This window comes from Oryzias melastigma, linkage group LG22 (genome assembly GCF_002922805.2).
Source record: "Oryzias melastigma strain HK-1 linkage group LG22, ASM292280v2, whole genome shotgun sequence".
Taxonomy (NCBI): domain Eukaryota; kingdom Metazoa; phylum Chordata; class Actinopteri; order Beloniformes; family Adrianichthyidae; genus Oryzias; species Oryzias melastigma.
In genome coordinates this window covers 2,614,440-2,635,684 of record NC_050533.1, presented here as the reverse complement: position 1 = coordinate 2,635,684, position 21,245 = coordinate 2,614,440, and the positions used below count along the sequence as shown (strand labels likewise).

Sequence of the window (21,245 nt, the reverse complement as noted above, 5' to 3'; positions counted from 1 at the left end):
TTGACTCGGACTTGCAAAACAATGACTTGGTCCCACCTCTGGATACAAGTATCACAATATTTCACTAAATCGATATTTCCTTTCCTTTATTTCCTGTTTATTTGACTGTTTGAGGTTCATCTAAACCAAAAATGTTTAAATCTAACTAATTAAACTTAATTCAGAGCTAATTAAACAACCCTTGCTGTATTTTTTAACCCTAAAGTTGCATTTAAAATTCTTAAATTTGTTCCAAAATAGAAAATCTGTCCCATGATCTGGTGTCTCTTGATTCTGGTTGAGCTTACTGACCTGAAATTGAGCTAAAAAAATCTGTCAACATGTATTAGTTTGACTGTTGATACGTACTGTCCTCCAGGATTTTGGGAATAAACTTTTTTTTAACTTTACAGTTACTTTTTAAAATTAATTTTTCTTTAACCAGTGAGCCACAATAGGAGGGTTAAAAGAGCCGCATGCTGCTCTGGAGCTGCAGGTTTGCAGACCCCTACCGTGTGACGGATTCTGATGATTCTCTTGAGAACCTTCTTTTAGTTAATTTTGCAGCTGCCTACATTGTTGTTTTATTTATTCATTTTTCTTCTTCTTTTTTTCTATAAAACTTAATCAACATCAACCTTTCTCCAGACTCCTTAAAGTTATTTGTTTATCACTGAACCTTGACTGATCTGAACACACATTTAATTATAGTAATCCTTCAGTTCAAGCATAAACGGTTCCAAAAGGGGAAAAAATAATTAAATATCTAAACAAAAATGGCATTTTTAGAAAGTTTGCAGTTTTATTACTGATATGTGTTTTCATCTTTATAATCTCATAATAAAAACAAAAATGATCCATTTGATAGTTAAGACACTTTGGACACTTTGGGTGATGAGTTTCATTTATGATGGAGACCCAAAAAAACTGATCAAACTCCATGTCTCAAAAATAAAAAGATTTTTTTTCCTATTTTTTTTTATGTATAAAAAAAATAATACGTAAGTTCATGAAACTTTTTGTATTTGTTTTGTCTTTGAATGTTTGAATGAACCTTCTCCTCCATTCTTCCAGTCACGTGACCTATAAGACAGTGAGCGTGTTTGGTGTGTTGGCTCCACCTAGCGGTGATTAAGAGAAGTTCCGTTCCCAGTTCATCATGATCATTTCTACAGCTCTACAGCTTTACTGCCATTTATGTGACGTAATTGTGGAAATACATAATATATATATATATATATATATATATATATATATATATATATATATATATATATAATTTAAGCATATTATGTATTATATATATATATACATGTATTTACTTTGTGTAAAAAAAAAACATATTGTGCCTGAAAGGGTTCCATAAAAATACTGCAGCGTTTCATTACTGTTTTGATCTTAATAAAATCTCTGAAGAAATTTACTGAAACAAAATAAGACAATATATGTATATTTGTAAGTTAGAGATATCAACATCATAATGAAGAAAAAATGTCAAGCTTCTTTAGTCGTTAAATTTGAATTAGAGGAAAGACTTGTGATTTATTTTTTTATAAATTCATCTTTTTAATTCCAATTTCCGATGACTTCCTGTTCTTCCAGCCCTCTTAAAGGTTTTTAAATATTTAATAATTTGTTTGACTTTTGTTTCTCATATTGTTAACATTTCCTAATATTATTCATGTTTTGTTCTTTTTTAATAACTGCAAAAGAAAAAAAATATTATTTGGTAATTTTCCCTTTGTGGGGTGAATAAAATCTTTGAAGAAATGTTTTTAAATAGAAAAAGGAAACTTTTGGAATAATATAAACTCTTTAAAACAACTACATTAAATCTAATTACTGGTACAGTTGATCTGAAGTTTGCTGGGAATTCTGGGAAATTGAAGGGTAGGCCTTACACAAAACTAAAGATGTGTATTCTGTCATTTCATAAGTAATAGACATTTCTGATAGAATAAGTTTGTAAATGTGAGACTTATGGAGGTACCAAAGATGGTTGATGCTCTGAGCTGTAAAAATTCATTTAAGTTTTAGCCGCTGGAGCTCCGATTGTTTGTATTTCCACACATTCAGACTAGCTCTAGTGTTTTATGTTCACATAGAACCCCAGAATACTCATGAATGCTAATTTTAATTCACATTCTAGGCATCAAAACCTGATGCAATGATGGTTCCAGGAGAGTTCTGCTCTCGACTTCATTTCCCAAGATTCAATGGGGCAGAGCTGGAATGTGTTTTGTTGACGTCACTGGCAGCAGATAAGAAAGCAAACAACTTTATTTTTCTAAGCAAACATTCACAAAAAAGAAAAAAGAAATCCAGATAAAAATGAGTTTGTTTGGATTCCAGACTCAGTCCTTCATGTTATGTAGAAAACCATTCTGCAGAATCATCCAGAAGTAGGTTAGATGTTGGTTTTGGTCCAACTTCTTCAGTTTTTCTGATGGATTTTCTTGATAAAGCATCAACAGTTGTAGTGTGGAACTTTTCACACAAACACTCCAAACATCTAGAAGAAAGAAGCGACCAGGGATGTGAGGTGTGTTAGTAGCAGCTCAGTTTCTGGTTCTTTGCAGTAAAATCCAGAACTTTCCAGCAGATCAGATGCAGCAGCTCCTCTGAGATCCAGATGTTCTGGTTTTAATCTGGTTGATGGATTGCTCAGCTTTTCCAGAAGTTCGGGTTCTGTGTCATCCTCCTCTGGAAGTTCTCGTACCACCTGAGCATGCAGCTGGACGGGATGAAGGTCTCCGTGAGGTTCGGCGTCATCTGCGCCTGCGTGACGGCGAAAGAAGCCGCGAAGTTGTAGAGATTCTCCATCATCTTCTGCGTGAACTGCATGAAGGAGTCCACGGTGGACACCGCGGCGCTGGACACCGGCGTCTGCTGGGCCAGCTGGTCCAGAGTCTCCACCGACACGCCCAGCTGCGCCACGGACGACGGCGCCGCCGCCATCATGCCGAAGGGGTGCGCCCCGCCCTCGCCGGCCTTCAGCCCGGAGATCTTGAAGATCGCGCTGGGCTTGTCGTTGGTGATGAAGCCGAGCAGCTGCCACACCGGGCCGCCGCTCAGCGGATCCGGGAAGGAGAAGTACACGGCTCCGCCCATGCCGGCGGGGAACGGCACCGTGCCGAGCATGAACACCACCACGTGGTTGACGTTCTCGTAGTCCGGCAGGTTGAACACAAACTTGTCCGCGGCGACCTGCAGCGCGTCCGTCTGCACGAGCCTGCCGGCGACCAGACACCCGAACATCCCTGCCGAGCCACAGTCAGCCCCGGTTCCGACCCAAAACCACACAGGTCCGTTAGCCTGCTAATTAGCCGAAGCTAAAAGCTGGAAAAAGTTGAAGGAAAACTCTTCTTCTATGGTGGAACGCGCACGCTGAGGGAGTGGTGCTGCCCCCTGCTGGCCATATTCAAAACTGCCCACTATATCTGCATCTGTGTATGAAAATGTCTATTTTTTAATCACTATTTTTATTTTAAAACTTGAGAGTTTATCATCTCCAATATTCGAATATTTTTAATTTTTACAGCTTTAATCTTTTTTTTACTTCATCCGATTGGTTACATTTTATTTATTGAGTGTTTGTTTTGATTTACCTTTAGATTATTTTTGTTTCATACAAGCATATGTGTGAAATTTTGTGAATTTACACATTCTCTCTGTTTTATAACCCTGTAGAACCCAGGAAACAAACTTCTGCTGAGCTTTCAGAATTAAGTTGACAATTTTTCTTTGCTTGTTTACTTTAGGTAGCACCAATTACAGCAGCCAAATATAAATGAACTGAAAATGCTAAATAAAAAGAATGAAAAATTAATACAGAAAAAAGGATAAGAAAAATTGGGGAGACATTTTTTGTCTTACTTGTTTATGATTATCAGCAAAGATTTTCTGTCAATTTCTGTGTTTCTGCACAAAATGTTGTAATTTTGGGAGTTAAAAATGTGTTCAAACAATATACATATAAACTCTACTTATTAAACTACTAATGTCTAAAATTTTAAACAGATGGACACTTTTCTGCTTTGATTGAAATAGAAGTTTGAAACTTAAATGGTTACGTGTATTTATGATGTCCTCTAATGTTTTAGGTTTATCAGGATTCATCAGATCTTTATAAAAGTCTCCACTGTAAACTTGAACTTTTGATCATTGTTTGTAAATCTACTTGTTACATTAAATAAATCCACTTTGGAAGCAGGAGTGTAACTGACACTAAGAGTTTTTAACACTAACAGTGCAATTTATATAACTTTTTTCATTAATTTATAAGGAAATTGCTCTATTTTGAATATATTTCAGGTGTTGGATTTACTTTAATATCAATATGACCACATTTCTGACAGTTCAGGATCATATTGTCAACACATTTTTTGTAAACATTTCATATAAGATTCAGAATGGTTGAAGAAAAGATTTTGCTGCTTTTTTTAATGCTTTAGACATCACATTTTCTCAGCTTTAGCGGCATCTTCTCCTGTTCAGCTGCTCATCTGGGACCATTTGAACCAGAGAGTTTGCAGATCCTCAGACCCTCAACCTGCTTTCGATCTCATTCATCCATAACTGAAGGAGGTGTTGATCCGCCAGCCTACTGTAGATTGTGGGACTCTCGTTTTTGGACTAACGTTTCACTTGGAAACATTACAATTTAGTCCTTTTCTGAACCCCAAACTCTTTCTGGACTCAAATGGTTGTTTCCAAAGGATCCTGGAGTTCCAAACCCTGAGACGCCAGGCTGTCCGGATCAGCAGTAAAGTGTCAAACGGCAGAGCAGGATCCCCTCTGGGGGGTAAACTGAGTTGACTTCTGCGAGCTGCTGACACACGGCGGATTTATTTCCTGTTTCGTCATCTCGTTTGCTGATGACATTAGAGTGGAAGGCCTCATCAGCAATGAAGATGAGTCAAGAAGCAGCTGACAAGTCAGTGTCACAACCTGACCAGACAAAGGAAGATGATTACTGGTTGTGCAGAAACCACCTTATTGTCTGAGGTTTGTTTTTGTGGGAGCAGATAAATGCGCCACGTTTATCCTGACCAACTAATGCAGCGATTACACCACAGGTGTTGGGCTCTCCTCTGCATGAACTGAGCATAACACGGCAAAAAGCTGAGTGCTTGACCTCAGACACACATCTGAAGAATGTGCACAAGTTTCCAGGCTTTAAGTGCAAACATTCTGACGGATCTGCTGTTAGACTAACTCTGAAAACTCTACGACCTACAAGTTTCCATGCTCATGACATACACGGAGTGTCTTTAATTGGATACTAAAGCAATTAGTCGTCTCAGTTTACCAGCATACCTGTTAGGGGGTAAAAATTTCCACCACAGTTCAGAAACATTCATCTTCTTTTGTCTCGTGCACGGTCACAATGTTCACTAAAGTCTATCATTTGTTAAGATGGTTCAGGGTTTTGTCTGCAGCATTCTATTGACACACTGCATAAATAAATCAATCATTTGTGTGTAGAATTAGAGCCACAGAAAATATGTTTACTGTAAGAGTTTTAAATAATACAGACAGCAGGGTTTACCTTTACTACATTTTTGTTGAGTTAGTTTAATGTTATGGTTCAGCACATTAAATAACCTTTTTTCTGCAGTCAGTGTTCCCCTGGGGGCATTTGAGTGTTGGTATTTCCGAGCTCGACGGCAGCCCTGAACGCCGCAGACTTGGCTCAGCTCTCGCTCTCAGTCCGGTCGGCTGAGCGCTGCTTACCGGCCCGCTGAGCTGAACTGTGTCGCCGCCTGTGATCCGCTCAGAAGAAATGGGAGTGCCTTGATTTCAGCACCAACACCGGCGACACCAACGACTCGGAACGTCTTCGCGTGGACGCGAATAATAGCTGCGCGGCGGATCGTTTCTTTGACGGAGAAAAACTTCGTCCTTAAGGTAAGAGGGGAGGTGGGAGGAGCCTGGGCCCGGTTTCGCTTGCGACGGGAGTCCACAGTTACTGCGCGGCCTCGCGGCTCTCCCGGAACTCGAGCGCCGCGGATCGCTTACACTGTAGTAGGCCACAAGCACTTTTAGCGCATTAAAACGAAACTACTGGATTGACTCACGCGGTGATAGTTTGTGTTTTGTAGAATAAATGTGACAATTGAAGGTATATTGGACTAACTTTTTAGTGAAAAGCCGAAATTGGCACTCTCGGATTGAGATAAGCTACTGCCGTGCTAATGACCGTTAACCGGCTAACACAAGCTAACATCTGCCACCATTCGAGGCTGTTGACACACATTCAGGACAGTTTTAGATTTCCAGTTTATACTGGTGTTGCATCAGCAGCGATAGGCTCGTGAATTGTTTAAAATTTCACTGTCGATAATCGAAATAAACTCCTTTTTATGTTCTCCGGCTTTGCGGCTAAGTGCTACCAGCAGATCTCGGCTCTATCCTCTTATGTTGTTTGATAAAATAATCGGGCAGCTGTTACCCCGTTAGCCCCGCCAGACATTGCTGAGCAGTGCAGTTTTTTGTGTGTTCTCTTCTTTAATAAACCCAAGTTGTTTGTGCGTGTGCTTGTTGACGTTGTGTAAACCGGGAGTCACAGCCCCGCGAGTTAAAGGGGGGAGCAGGGAAGTTTGTGTCTTATTTTAACACCGAGCTGTAACCGTGCCAACAGCGCGTGCTGCCCCGGATCCGTGACGTCTCGGATCACAGCTGCTCACATCAGGCTGTGACACACATGCAGCCAACAGGGACTAAAACATCTGCCGGGAATTGAACAGTCACCAAACTTAATCACCCGTTCTGATTATTTTCTGGTACTTTTGTCACGTAAACACAAAATACTGTAACTTTTGTTCACCGTATTCAGTTGAGACATATACATCCAAGAGCGTTTATGTCCCCCAAATTTCCCCAAACAGATTCTCAACATTCAGACGCGTTTTGTTTTTCTTTTAAACAGGTTTTCTTAGAAACTTCAAGCACTGAGCAAAGCAGACACACTAGAACATGTTCTACTCTAAACACGAAATAGATTTCCACTATATTTAGTACTTAAATTGTTTGAAATATCAAAAATTAACAGCATTTTCTAAAGTTGCTCTTTGTAACAAACTTGTTTTCCTGCATTGCAAGTACAGTAACTGACACACAACTTTTGGATTTTGTGCGAGTACATTAACCCAAAATAAACAGAATGCGTGGAGTACTAAAATATTGAAGGTGAATAAAAAACATGTAAACAACCTGAAATTCATTCAGGAATAGCCTACAAAGCAAAAATCTATTTTAGCTTATCGTGCAAATATCATATTTACAATCTTGCTGTAATCTTAGCTGCTGAGTGTGTACAACACTACAAGAGGTACCTTAAAAATAAAAAAGAAAACTAGAAAGTAGTAAATTTATCTGTCCATGCAGCAAGTCAATTTTACTTAAATGTAATAATAAATATAGAAACAGAGCATTCAAAAGGGGAAATATTCTAAAATAGCTAAATAAAAAGTATTTTTTGTCAGTTCTAAGGAAATAGTTTTTATTTTTTGAGTAATTTATTTTGATTACAGGGACAAAAAAAACTAGTGTAATAAGTGGAAATGACTTATTTTAGGACAAAATGTGAACAAAGTGAAAAAAGAATCATAGTAAAAAAAAATTGCCCCACTGTAATAAATCCTCATAAAATGTAAAACTAGCCCTTATTCTTTGAACTTAAATCTACATTTTTGTTTCCAAATTAATGACAATGGATACCAGTTTAACATTTATTGAACTTTAAAATAACATCCTGAAAATTGGACCTAAATAACAGTGCAATTTGAGTTTTTTTTAGTCTAAATTCAAGTTTTTGTCTTGTCTAGATTTTGGAGCAACAAGAATAAAATAATAAATTATTATTTATTTATTTATAGATCCCAGCAAAAAAAAAGTGCTGATTTAGAGAAAAGCTTGGGAAGATTTAGGGCAAAGAGAAGTTAAAACAACTGACAACTTGCTGGAATATCTTTAATTTCTACAAACAAGGTTTTAAATCTTTGCAAGTATCAAATAGTTTGCGGTGCGTTTTTTGTGGTTTGATGCTGTAAATTATTGAAACATTATTAATAGACTGCTGTCATGAGCAGATTGCTCTTTAAATGCTGTTTTATTAATGGACGGATCAATATCTTTACTGGAGTCTGGCGCTCCTCTGAACAGCACATAGAAAATCAGGAGATTTCTGCCTGTTTCTGATCAGAACCATCAACTGTTCTCATATGCCAATTATAGTTTTCTTTTACCAATTTCTTTGGTGTTCTGACAATGTAAGCATTTAACATAAAATGCTACAATATCACATATATTTTAACACATCAAACTGGCACTTGACTGTTTTGTAAATGTCTTTCTTGCTCTATTCTGACTGTTTTAAAGTGGTGCTCTGCTGTAAATGCAATTTTCCCTTGGAGATAAACAAAGTACCATTTCCTACCACAATTTTCCAAAATCTAGCTCACCACTCCGTGGCCTGAATAAGATTCCGACGTCTCCTTTAATAGATGAGGATGAGCGGTGGTGCTGTGTTAGAAATTTGGATGCATCAGCTGTAAATCAAAGTATTGTTCACATCGTGTTTTTGAATGACTTATCGTGTGAGTTAGTTTGTGTTTATGCGCATAAGTATGACTGAATGGAAACATGTAACTGCAAAATTATGTTGTTTTTTTTACTTTTCTAGAATGTTTACAGTTTTGCACATATTTGTAATGGAATCACCACTAATGATATTGACATTTTTCCTCACCTTTTTGAGGTTTTAAGTACATTTGTTCTCATATTAGTCGTTCGATTGTTTTTTCTTTCAGTAGTGAGTATTCTACGTGTGTAAGAGTGAGATTTGTTGTGCTTATATCTTGTACTCATAGACATATACATTATTACTGGACCAAGCGAGGTATTGACGTCACCCATAGAAGATGTCTTACCTCCAGCTCTTTCAAATCAGGCCAAAGCTGGCTCCATTGCTCCCTGATGCTGGGTGGTGGTGGTGGTGGTGTCTCATCACAGCCTCAGACTCGTACCTTAACTCTTGCTCCCCTTAGCAAATGTATTACAAATTAACTATTTTAGCAGGTATATTTACACAAATAAAAAAGGACCAATTATTATTATTTTATTCCAAGTTTCTTTCTTTCTTTTCTTCTAAGTGCTTTGTAGTAAATAACACCTCGTGGAAACTGTCAGATCCATGGACATTTACTGAACATGGGATTGTACAACAAACATCTATTCATTACTACTCGGCTACTCATTTGCACAATGAACAGCCTGTGGCAGAGCATTTGACTCGTCAACGTTTCATCTTATAAAACCTTTTCAGACGCTCTTGGTAGTCAAAAACCTCTTGGTTTGGACCATCAGTTGCAACATTACAACAGTTTAATGTGACTACACTCCACCTGTCAGGTTTTTCCTCTTTCCTTAAAAAAATGCTTATTTTATTATTTCTAATACCTGTAAAACTAATACATTTGACTAACATGACTCAAGTTGGAATAAAGATTTATCTATTTATGTCTTGCTAGATGTACACGGTTATAGAAGGAACAATACTCACTAGAGGTGTAACGGATCACAAAACTCACGGCTCGGATCGTTTCAAGGTTTTAGGGTCACATCAGATCATTTTTCAGACCAGTAAAGTGGGAAAAAAAATAACAGGAAAAAACAAGAAGGTAAAAGACTAAAATTACTTTTTGGAGAAACTTGAAAACATATTTGAGAAAACATATATAAAGTACTTCAAAGCACAAGTATACACTAATACATCTATAAACAAAGATGTAAAAACATGTAGTTTCTGATGACATTTACATGTCTGGAGACCAAATCTACAAAAACTGAGAGAAAAGAGTGATGAATATTCAATTTTCCCTTGCCCCCCACTCCAATATCCAAATGAAATCTTAAATGAAAAAGTTAAAATTATAGTTTTCAATGAGGTTAAGCAGAATCTCAGCGCGCACAACATTTTGGTCATGTGCGCTCGCGGGGATTCTGGTGCAGAAAAACTTTCTGCGTGCAAGTGAAAAAGGACTTTTGACAATTGGGGGCAGAGGATAGACGTGAAAAACAATGGACAGCTCAAACCCCCAGCCTTCCATATAGGACGTACCCGGGGGTAACTAGAAGGCCAAAGTCCCAAAGACTAACATTGAGAGACGGACAGTTATTTCTCAGTCATTTTATTTGTCAGATTAACCATTCTTCCTATGATGCTTCCTTCTTAACACGTTCTTTCTAATCCTAATGTTTTTTTTAAAGATATTTTTCATTATCACCAGTTTTTCAAGTTATAAACTGACCAATCAGATGCCCCAGTTAAAGCTTGTGGCTGCCGCTGGCCCCGCCTCTTAACGTTTGACAGATTTTTCCACGCCATTTTTAGTGGGAGGGGTGTGGGCTTCGAACAAGCCGGAACAAGCTCACTCCTGATTGGTTGACAGTACTTGATAGGAGGGGCTGCTATGTCCAGTGAATTATGCAGTCGATGCTTGTGCCAAATAATGTTGAGTCATTTTCCACGTATGTTTTTACCTTCAGCACCTCCACCAACAGGTTTAAATGGATTTGTCTGCATTCAGCACGACTCACATAACTACACGGGGTGTGGATTTACCGGTTAGTGTTCTGATCAGCTGATGCAAATGCTCACTTTTCTTTTTTTTTTTTTTTTACACTGACACCATTTTCCCGATAGTCATGTCAAGTTCAGGCAGTGAGGCCTACAGCTTCTGGACCCATGGGAACAAGCAGCTCATTCATTGTGCTAACATCTGCCACGGAATAAAGCAACCTAACTGTCTGTGCCCTCAGATAATTTACCAGCATCTGAAAATAATTCACTCCTGTACTTGGTTGGTTCTCCAGAAAACAAAGCTGTTCCAGTGTGTAACTTGAGGAGTTTTGACTAACAAACTTTTCAGAATGAAACTGAATGTTCACCACATCATCTCAGTCAGATCTGGACCTTGACTGGATCTTTGTTCTGTTTGTGACCCAGTTTGAGTTCAGGTTTAGCTCTTGTACTGATGGACCTAGACTGAAATGCTTGATTGTGAAGGACTTCTTCATTCTCTTCTCACTTCAGAGTCCAGGAAATGAATGATCTTCATGCTTGACAGTCGACATTAGGGGTGACTTTTCATCTTGAAGTGTTCAGACGTTCACGTCCACCAGAAGTTCTTTTTCAAACATTACCTGAACTTTCCAAACCCACTGTGTTCCCATGTTCCTTTCAGAACAGAAAGTGTCCTAAAAATTAGATTTTGTTGCCCATGAAAATTTTTTCTGATGATCCTTTCTAACAAACCGCACATCTGCCATGTTTGTTCAGGCCTTTTCATGAAGCTTATTGCATTTCCATTTATAACTAATCTGATTTAGACTCACATGGTCACAAATCAACTCAAATTACAATCAAATCTCATTAAATTCAACATTGATTTATTTGTTACATTTCTGCTTATGACATCTTTTTTTGAAACACCAAATGAATTTTCTGGTTCAAAAATACTTGTTATATTATTTTTTTTATAAAAACTAAGAGTTTTCTTTTTCAAAAGTACAAAAGTTGTTAAAACGAACTTGAGTGTTTTGTTAATAGTTAGTGGAGCATGTCAGTGAAGATCAGTTTGGATCCAATAAACCTGTGATGTGTTTATTGATATAGAGTCTTTTGTGTTGTTCTCTCGTCTTAATGGTTTCCTCTCATGAATATCTTTTCTTACGATAGACTAACAGGTTCTGACAGAACTCAGTTGGATCACATCTGGTTGGTTTTATGGACTGGTTTGTTGATCGGTATCTTCACATCAGACAAACATCAGAGTTTTTACCGTTTTTGATGTGACTTTCTGTCCAGGCTTGATGGATAACATCCCATTTTGCATCACCGTTCTCTCTCTTTCTGTCATCCACAGAGACCTGCCCCCCCTCCATCTCATTGGTTGGATGAATACCAAACAGCGTCTCAGCTGTGACCAGTGATCGGGCACTGAGCCAGACGGGGCAGCCAAAGGACAGCCAGGTGAGCCTTTTATCTTTCAACTATTAAGATGGCCACTGGGGACAAATTTAGATCCACTTTGTCGCCCAAAAAAGAAGCTGTGCGATGCAGCTGGTTCCAGTGATGCTTTCGGGTCATCTTGGACATTTTTGGAGAGTGAAATCCTGAAGCTGCACAGGCAAAAATCCAGAAAAAGAACAACTTTAAACTTTTCTGACAGAAATGTTGATTTTGAGCTCAGGTTTTTGACTGATTGTTATGATGATTACAATCAAACAACAAACTCCATCAAAGTTGCGTGGTGTTTCTGTGCCAGGCTTGCCATCATGGCGGATGTGGACCCAGACACGTTGCTGGAGTGGCTGCAGATGGGTCAGGGCGATGAGCGGGACATGCAGCTCATCGCTTTGGAGCAGCTCTGCATGCTGCTGCTCATGTCGGACAACGTGGACCGCTGCTTCGAGACGTGAGCTTTCCCGTTTTAAGAACCGCTCGTGCGTTCGCCTCCGTCAGCTCAGACCTCTGAACCTCCCCTTCCTGTCTGTCAGGTGTCCTCCTCGAACGTTCCTTCCAGCTCTGTGTAAGATCTTCCTGGATGAGAGCGCTCCGGACAACGTGCTGGAAGTCACGGCCAGAGCCATCACCTACTACCTGGACGTGTCGGCAGAATGCACGCGGAGGATCGTGGGCGTGGATGGGGCCATAAAGGCCCTGTGCAACCGGCTGGTGGTGGTGGAGCTCAACAACAGGACCAGCAGGGATCTGGCTGAGCAGTGTGTTAAAGTAAGAGATTCTGCTGTAGAATCAGAGAAATAGAGATTCTAAAGTCTGCATTTTCAGTGACAAATTGACCTCAGCATTCATGGATGGTTGATCCAGCAGTTTACAAATAGTTACTGTTGTCCAGATTGTCCTAAAATGATTGTTTGTTCCTGAAGCTCTTCAGCGCAGACAACCAGAACCGTCATGAAGTTATTCCTGCTATTTTAAATCAGAAAACATGTAGTAAATATGCCTCCATCATGATCAGTGAACTTTGAAACACCTGTAGTAATTCCTTAAGAGTTCTGTGCTTTATGTGAAGTATTAATTAAGTCAGAGACGGAGGTCAGAGGTCACATTCTCAGGATTCTGTCATCAACTATCATATTAATTGACTTTATTTGTAGTTAGTTAAAAGCTAATGATTGTTAAGATGTGTGCTTTACATCCAGTTTACGCCTGACCCGATTAGTCGACTAATTGGAAAAACTAATCTGTGATTAGTCAACTATTAAAATAATCGTTTGTGGTAGCTCTAGTGTCATGCTGACGTTCAGGCGCTGTCTTGCAACCTAAGGATGACACATTTGTTTGTATTCTTTTTTTTCTTCATCCTTTGTTCTGTGTTCATGGAGGATTTCTGTTTGCCTGATCCCTCAATGTAAACTCATTTTCAGCATCTGCATTGCAGCTAAATGGAATAGAGTTCAGCTTCAGTGCAGCACCCCCAGTGCTGTCCTGAGCCGCCACAAACACAACAGTTTCTGTCCTGGACCAACAGTCATTACCGAGAGAAGCCTTTAAAGAGCTGTCCAGGACTGTTGTTTGAGTTTCAAACCTGTGACTGCAGGTGCTGGAGCTGATCTGTACCAGGGAGTCCGGCGCCGTTTTTGAGGCCAGCGGCCTGAACTGCGTGTTGAGTTTCATTCGTGACAGCGGTCACCTGGTCCACAAAGACACTCTGCACTCCGCCATGGCGGTGGTGTCTCGCCTCTGTAGCAAGATGGAGCCACAGGACTCCTCTCTGGAGACCTGCGTGGAGTCTCTGTCCAGCCTCCTGAAACACGAGGATCACCAGGTAACCAGGCGCCACCTTCACCAGCGGGTCCAAATTCCAGCTTCCTGACTTAAAGCCACTTCCTGTCCTGCAGGTGTCAGACGGTGCTCTGCGTTGCTTCGCCTCATTGGCTGATCGGTTTACTCGTCGAGGTGTAGACCCCGCCCCCCTGGCCAAACATGGACTGACGGAGGAGCTGCTGTCCCGCATGGCGGCCGCTGGAGGCTCCGTGTCGGGCTCGTCCTCCGCCTGTAAACCGGGTCGGCCCTCCACTGGTGCCACACCGTCTGCCCCCGACTCCAAACTGAGCAACCAGGTGTCCACCATCGTCAGCCTGCTGTCCACGCTCTGCCGGGGCTCGCCGGTGGTCACTCACGTGAGTCCAGTTAGTTAATTAATTTATTTTTAAAGGTTTTCACGTTCTAAAATAGAACCTGGTTTTCAGGACTTGCTACGTTCGGCGCTCCCCAACTCCATGGAGTCTGCGCTAGGAGGGGACGAGCGCTGCGTGCTGGACACCATGCGGCTGGTCGACCTGCTGCTGGTGCTTCTGTTCGAGGGCCGCAAAGCGCTGCCAAAGTCCACCGCCGGCTCAGCGGGTCGGATCCCGGGGCTTCGCCGCCTGGACAGCTCAGGGGAGCGGTCACACCGACAGCTCATCGACTGTATCCGCAGCAAAGACACCGACGCCCTGATAGACGCCATTGACACTGGAGGTGAGAGAGCTGTTGTCGCACTACAGTTCCCATGAGCCTCTGCTTTCAGGTGGAAGTTTGTCAAAGACTTTTAATAACCGTGCTCGTTCTCTTTCAGCTTTTGAAGTAAACTTCATGGACGACGTCGGACAGACGCTGCTGAACTGGGCCTCAGCTTTTGGCACACAGGAAATGGTAAAAAAATAATTAAAATAACTGGAGTTTAGAGTTTATATGGACAGATTCATGCTGATTAATGTGTTTTTTTTACCCTTTAACGCCTGAGGCGTCGCCAGTGATGCTTAAACACCAAAATCTATAATGTACTGTAACTTTTCAACCATTAACACAATAATTCCAGTAGATTCTGGAGGAGAAAAGCGGCTCATTGAGCCGCTTTTCTCCTCCAGAATCTACTGGAATTATTAGAATTGTTGTGTTTAATGGTTGAAAAGTTGCAGTAAATCAAATAACATAAAAACTGGAGCTCTGGGCTAAAAAGGGTTAAGCAGCAAAATTGAAAGTTAAACCTATAAAAGCAAAAGTTCCTGCTTTATTTTGCAACATTTCTGCAATAAACTAACATGTTTCATATTAGAATTTAATCAGAAGATGATTCACTTTCTCCCCTTTCTGTGGCCGTATCTCTTCAAATGCCAACGAAAAATAAGGAACTTCTAAGTCACGGTGACTTTCAAACAGTTTCCTGCTTATCTGGTGTTTATTTTCCTGAAACTCTGAGGTGGGAGCACAAGCCAAACAAAAAACGCCGAGTCTGCTCATCATCTGGATCCAATGAAGGGATCTGCATGGCAGCAAAAAATAACCGTAAAAACATAGATTTTCTCAAACTTAAACCCTAAATGGCATCAGATGTTCTTAGTAACACAAGATTCTTCTAGAAAAATAAAGTATTTTCTTTAATGTTTTACAAATATGATTATGGAATATAATTCACTAAATAAGTGTGTTTGTTGGCATAAACATCCAGAACTGGGAACACAGGAACTGTTGGATAAGGAAAGCTTAACTTTGTTTTAGAGCAGAAGAAAAGGAAAAATGTTAATCCCAAAGACAATGTAGGACAAAGAGCTGAGCTAATAAAGGAGTCTGGAGGTTTAATGTTTTGGTTCATGTAGCAAAAGTTCAGAATACTAAAATCAAACTAACAGGAACACATGCAAAAAGCAAAACTTACCTTTGATAATGTTAGTGTGAGTGCTTTTTGCTGAAAGTAGTCGTTGAAGATGCTGAAGCTTTTTGACTCAATTTACTTTAATTGCTAAAGAGATTTGCTGAAAATGCAAAATGTAAAATTTGCTTAAAGACTGGAAATTTCAATAAAGAACAATGAAAGAGTGCTGAAGTTGGCCTAAATTTCTGAAATAGCTTAAAAATTGCTTAAAAATCCCTAATACTACATGCCAGTTTTGCAAAAAATTTAGTGTGTTGCTTAAATATGAGCTAAACTCCAAATTAGCCCAAAACACTTCAGTAGATCTCAAATTAGCCAAAAAAGCTAACAAGTTGCTTAAATACTATCTAATATCCTAAAATAGCCTAAAATTCCTAAGTAAACTAAATTAGTCAAAAATGTTAGCATGTTGCTAAAATAGAAGCTAAACTCTTAATTAGCCTAAAAAAACAGTAGATGACGGATTAACCAAAAATGTTAGCATGCTGCTAAAATAAATGGAAAATTCCCTTTTTTATTACTATAAAAGATAAAAACATAGGCCATGAATATATTTAAAGGTTTGTTGTTAATCTACTTAAAATTTAAAGACTTTCCCATTCATTTTCCTATGGAGCATATTTTGCTCAATATTTCAAAAGTTATAGGTTCATGAATACCAAAAATACAAGCAGTAAAGTCCTGAACGAGCTGAACGTTTTGATACCAAGATTGATGAAATCACTGAAAGTGTGATTGAGTTTTTTGTGCAGAAAAACGTACGGAAAGGATTTTGTTTTCTGACTCATCCTAACATACATTTTGAAATTAAAAACTGGTGTTGTTCTGCACACAAATACCAGAGTAAACCGTTGACTGAAGTCCTTCGTATAAAACCTTCCCATCATCAGAAGAGTCAGATTCGAGGCGTCTCTGCTCGTCTTCTACGCTGCTCCAGTCCTCAGATTTCCACTCGTAGAACCAAACGTCTCTTTGCTCTGGTTTCACTTTGACGAGGTGGTTCCGCTTGTTCCAGGTGGAGTTTTTGTGTGAAAGGGGAGCAGATGTGAACCGAGGTCAGAGGTCATCCTCGCTGCACTACGCTGCCTGTTTCGGACGGCCACAAGTCGCCAAGGTAACGCGTGGATGGAAACCGCCTGTGGAATGTAATTCCGGATGAAGTCGTCCTCTAATGATGCTGGGTTTGATTGTTGTGTGGTCGTGGTCAGACGCTGCTGCGGCACGGAGCCAACCCAGACCTCAGGGACGAGGACGGGAAGACTCCTTTGGACAAAGCCAGGGAGAGGGGGCACAGCGAGGTGGTGGCCATCCTTCAGTCACCGGGTACGTCAGACGCGTGTTTGATGGGATTCACATCCGATTCAATCGTTAAATCTCTTCCTAAAGCAGAAAAACATCGACTTCCTGTCCTCTTTTCAACTCCTGGACAAAGTCGCCAGCATTTCTCCTCATTATTCTGTGCTTCCTTGATCTCCACGACTGTTGATAAATCCCATTCTGCAGATAAAAAGCAGGAATGTGTATTAGGATAAAAGCGTAAGCTTTGTTTGTCTGAAAGCATCAGATCCATTGGATCCATCCGGGTTCTGCTCAGTTCTTTCAGTTTACAGAGACTTGGGCTAAATTCAGTCAGAACATGGAAGCTCTTTTATCCTCCTCACTAAAACTCATTTATGCTTTTTAGACTCCAAAGAACCAAATGTCTCGTGTTTCAGGAGACTGGATGTGTCCAGTGAACAAAGGAGATGACAAGAGGAAGAAAGACGCGAGTAAGGAGGAAGAGGAGGGCAGTGAACCCAAAGGAGACCCCGAAATGGCCCCTTTCTACCTGAAAAGACTCCTCCCCGTTTTTGCACAAACCTTTCAGCAAACCATGCTGCCTTCGATCAGGTAGACCCGCAGCTCACCTGCCACCTCTTTGCTTTCACGTGGTCTGAAGTTCGCTGACATTTTTGAGACCGTCTGAGTCATTATTTCACAGCAGATTAAAACGGTTTTTGTTTTCAGGAAAGCCAGCCTGGCCCTCATCAGAAAGATGGTCCACTACAGCAGTGAGGTTCTGCTGAGGGAGGTGTGTGACAGCGAGACGGGACACAACCTGCCCACAGTGCTGGTGGAGATCACCGCCACCGTCCTCGACCATGAGGTGCGCAGCTCGTCTCCGTCCCAGAATGCACTCGTCAGCGGACGTGTTTTCATCTCGGCTCTCTTTCTCTCCTCAGGATGATGACGACGGTCACCTGCTGGCTCTGCAGATCATCAGGGATCTGGTGGACAAAGGTGGAGATGTTTTCCTTGACCAGCTGGCCCGGCTTGGTGTCATCAACAAGGTGTCGACCTTGGCCGGACCGACGTCTGATGACGAGAACGAGGATGAAGTCAAACCCGAAAAGGTGAGAAGCATCAAGTTAACGAAGCTTTGATTGTGCAGCAAATCATGCTTCTTTATTTAGGGATGTCCTAATCTGATCATGTGATCGGAATTTGGGATTGAACACAGTTTCAGGATTGATCAGAACCAGGTCTTGCATTGCAATCAGGGATTCATGGAAGCCAAAATCAGCCCACCCGTCTTTTTATTTTTATTTTCTGCTAGTTTCTCGTGGTAACGAGATTTTGTCGTCATCACGAGAAAACTATTTTTTTATTCAGACTTCCAGACTCAAAAAATAATTTAGTAAAAGTTTAAAACTGACAGCAATTGTCTCTATTGTTGTTTTTAATGCAACCAACGACCTTTAAAGGTATTTCAACTGAAAAAAGATCAGATTTTTATTCTTATTTATGACAATAAACAGAGACAGCTGCCAAGGGACCATCTGCAAAGTGCAAATTTTGTGAAAAAGGTAAAAAAAAAGAAAAATCAACAGTGATTTTGACAGAAAGTCATTTTTAAAGATGTCAATAACACATGGTCCTAAAGCTACAGTCAACAAACTTTCTCACATGACCAATTATTACCTATGTTGACGAGTTAATTGTTTGTTTTTTCTAGTTGATAGTTGGACTATTTTTACTTGATTGTTAAATCTACTTTACAGAGGTGATCTGTTTGAGTGTAACATTTTAAAAGGAGGTTAATAAAATAGAAATAGAAGAAAACCTAAATCTGTTTATTCTTTTTTTTCCATTTCTTATCACATAAATTACATCAGGACTCTGTATCAGCAGATACTCGAACCAAATGACTCTGAATCAGGAAAATAAAATCCTAAGTGAACAAAAACTTAACTGTTTTTTTTTTTTTTGCTTTCACTGGTTTAGCTAAATGCGCAGTAAATACAAAGCCCCCTTACTGCTGCTGAACATCAGATCCAGATCTGGAAAGATAACAGATAAAAATAGAGTTTGGGGCCACAAACATGAGCTTGTTTGGTTCAGATAAACTGAGAGGTTTCTTCACAAAGCAGCAAAGTATTTGAGCTCAAAGAATCGCTCATGAGATCTGTTGTTTATTCTTGAGGTTACACTTCATTTTGGCGTGAAAACACCTGTGTTTGGGTCTCCCGCAGGAGGAGGAGGTGCAGGAAGATGCCAAGGAAATCCAGCAGGGGAAGCCGTACCACTGGAGGGACTGGTCCATCATCAGAGGTCGGGACTGCCTCTACATCTGGTCGGACGCCGCCGCCCTCGAGCTCTCCAACGGCTCCAACGGCTGGTTCCGGTTCATCCTGGACGGGAAGCTGGCCACCATGTACTCGAGTGGGAGCCCAGAGGGGGGGTCAGATAGCTCAGGTATTTGATTGGATGCGGACAGTGGTATGATCATCTTTGATGTAGAAGACAAAAGCCAGAACATTTCTGAGGAGTCTGAAGGATTCTTTAGTGTTTGGAGGAGGATGTGGGTCTTTAATGAATGACCACAGAAGATGAGATTTACTTTAAAGTTCAACTCCGGTCAACTTTTGATCCATTTTTAAGTGTCTTTTAATTATGATTATGCTGTTTTAGCCTAAATAAAAAATCTGAGTTTCTTTTTAGGACATAGTTTCTGCAGAGCGGCAGAAGTTCATTAGGGCTGCCACAAACGATTATTTCAATAGTCGACTATTCTCCGACTATTTTTTTCGATTAGTCGACTAATCGGTTCGTGCGGCGACTGGATGTAAAACATTCATCTTAACCATTATTATCCTTAAACTTGAGGTCTATAAGCTATATTCTATCTAAAATAAAGACAATAGTTTATTAATCTTTTAATGAATCATGCAGGTTTTGTCCTTCATTTGTTTCTGGCATTAAAACAAGACTTAAATCAAATAATGCAATCCGAATCAACAACAGAAAACTCTTTAAAACCCTGCAATTCTTTTTTAAAGCTTTAAAACATATTTAATAAAACATTTATAAAGTATTTCAAGAGCTATTTGCAGATATAAACACACTCAAAATATTTGCTCACTGAGGCCCATTTATTAAAGCGAAACACTAATAACATCTTTGAACTGAAGATATTCCTATACATATAAAACCTGAGGATGCCCATGGAAAGAAAGAAAATAAATAAAAAGGGGGAAAATTATATTTTTTAAAAAGGGAGAAAAGCAGGGGATGTTAGAATGTACAACAGTACTTTCATTCTTTCACCACCTACATCCACTGCACATGCACAGACCGATACTTCATATTGTTCAGTTTGGGGGAGAACCCTTAAATCTGTGATACTTCTTTAATGTTGTGGTTGTTTTGCTTTTTGTTGCTGTTTTTGTGACTTTAAGTTACATTTAATTGTAGCTTAATACAGATAATGTAATGCTACACTTGTAAACTTAGCTCTGGACTTTTAGGTGAGTTCCTTCACTTCTGGGACTCGTAGTTTTAAATCGTTCCACAACTCTGCAGATCCGTACCGACACACAGCCTCTCTGTCTGCGCGGTGAACGTTTCATAATCCGCTCTTCGAACCGGACGACGTGATCGCGGCGCGGAATATGAATGAAGCCTTGGACGAGCGGTTCATTTCCAGTATAAACTCATTATACGCGCCATCCTCGCGGCGTTTGGTTAGAAGAGCGCAGATTATGAAACGTTCACTATGCAGACAGAAGCGCCGTAGACACGGATCTGCTGCAGATCTTCTGGTTCATCTCCAAACAGCGCAGTAATGACAGCCGCGGCGGAGCTAGCTGTGTTACAGTTAGCGTCGATGTTAGCTTAGCTAGACGAAGCTCTCTGTTCAGCGTGATCAAACTCCGTCTCAACATGCTTCATCTTCAGGTGATCATTTATCGCCATCGTGCTCTCATGGAACACAAGTTCTGTCGTGCAGAAACTACATTTGACACTTTTTCCTCTTTTATTTTCCTTTTGCTTCCCACATTTTCGAGCGAGCGTGTTGTTATGAGCCTACAGAGAACTTCCTGTGACGTCACTACTGACCGGATTAGCACCACTGCGCATGTGTGACAAAGAGAATGGAAGACCCCCGCAATAGAAAGCGCGAACAGTAGTTTTAAGATCAAAACAAGGAAAAAACAAACAAAAAAACGACGCTTCGACGACCAAAATAGTTGTCGACTATTTTAATAGTCGAATAGTCGT

General features: G+C 40.2%; 2 protein-coding genes across 2 annotated transcripts in view; one reads left to right on the top strand and one right to left on the bottom strand.

The window, feature by feature from the left end:
* Positions 1-2,241: 2,241 nt before the first annotated feature.
* Positions 2,242-3,800, bottom strand: hikeshi (heat shock protein nuclear import factor hikeshi). Its single transcript, XM_024278293.2, has one exon. It carries the CDS (start codon positions 3,235-3,237, stop codon positions 2,644-2,646), a length of 594 nt encoding a protein of 197 aa, XP_024134061.1. The 5' UTR covers positions 3,238-3,800; the 3' UTR covers positions 2,242-2,643.
* Positions 3,801-5,633: 1,833 nt separating this feature from the next.
* The window catches only part of hectd1 (HECT domain containing 1), a 34,024-nt gene continuing 18,412 nt past the window's right edge, over positions 5,634-21,245 (top strand). Inside the window, exons 1-14 of the mRNA XM_024277944.2 lie at positions 5,634-5,889; positions 11,910-12,016; positions 12,312-12,461; positions 12,544-12,778; positions 13,608-13,835; positions 13,909-14,190; positions 14,260-14,530; positions 14,628-14,704; positions 16,720-16,818; positions 16,913-17,027; positions 17,420-17,594; positions 17,712-17,850; positions 17,927-18,097; positions 19,217-19,439. Coding sequence (XP_024133712.1) covers positions 12,322-12,461; positions 12,544-12,778; positions 13,608-13,835; positions 13,909-14,190; positions 14,260-14,530; positions 14,628-14,704; positions 16,720-16,818; positions 16,913-17,027; positions 17,420-17,594; positions 17,712-17,850; positions 17,927-18,097; positions 19,217-19,439 — 2,155 coding nt within the window. The 5' untranslated portion in view covers positions 5,634-5,889; positions 11,910-12,016; positions 12,312-12,321. The remainder of the gene's footprint in view (positions 5,890-11,909; positions 12,017-12,311; positions 12,462-12,543; positions 12,779-13,607; positions 13,836-13,908; positions 14,191-14,259; positions 14,531-14,627; positions 14,705-16,719; positions 16,819-16,912; positions 17,028-17,419; positions 17,595-17,711; positions 17,851-17,926; positions 18,098-19,216; positions 19,440-21,245) is intronic.

Bases quoted from the DNA above. Each gene is read 5' to 3' on its own strand.
- hikeshi (XM_024278293.2), bottom strand. From the start codon at position 3,237: ATGTTCGGGTGTCTGGTCGCCGGCAGGCTCGTGCAGACGGACGCGCTG.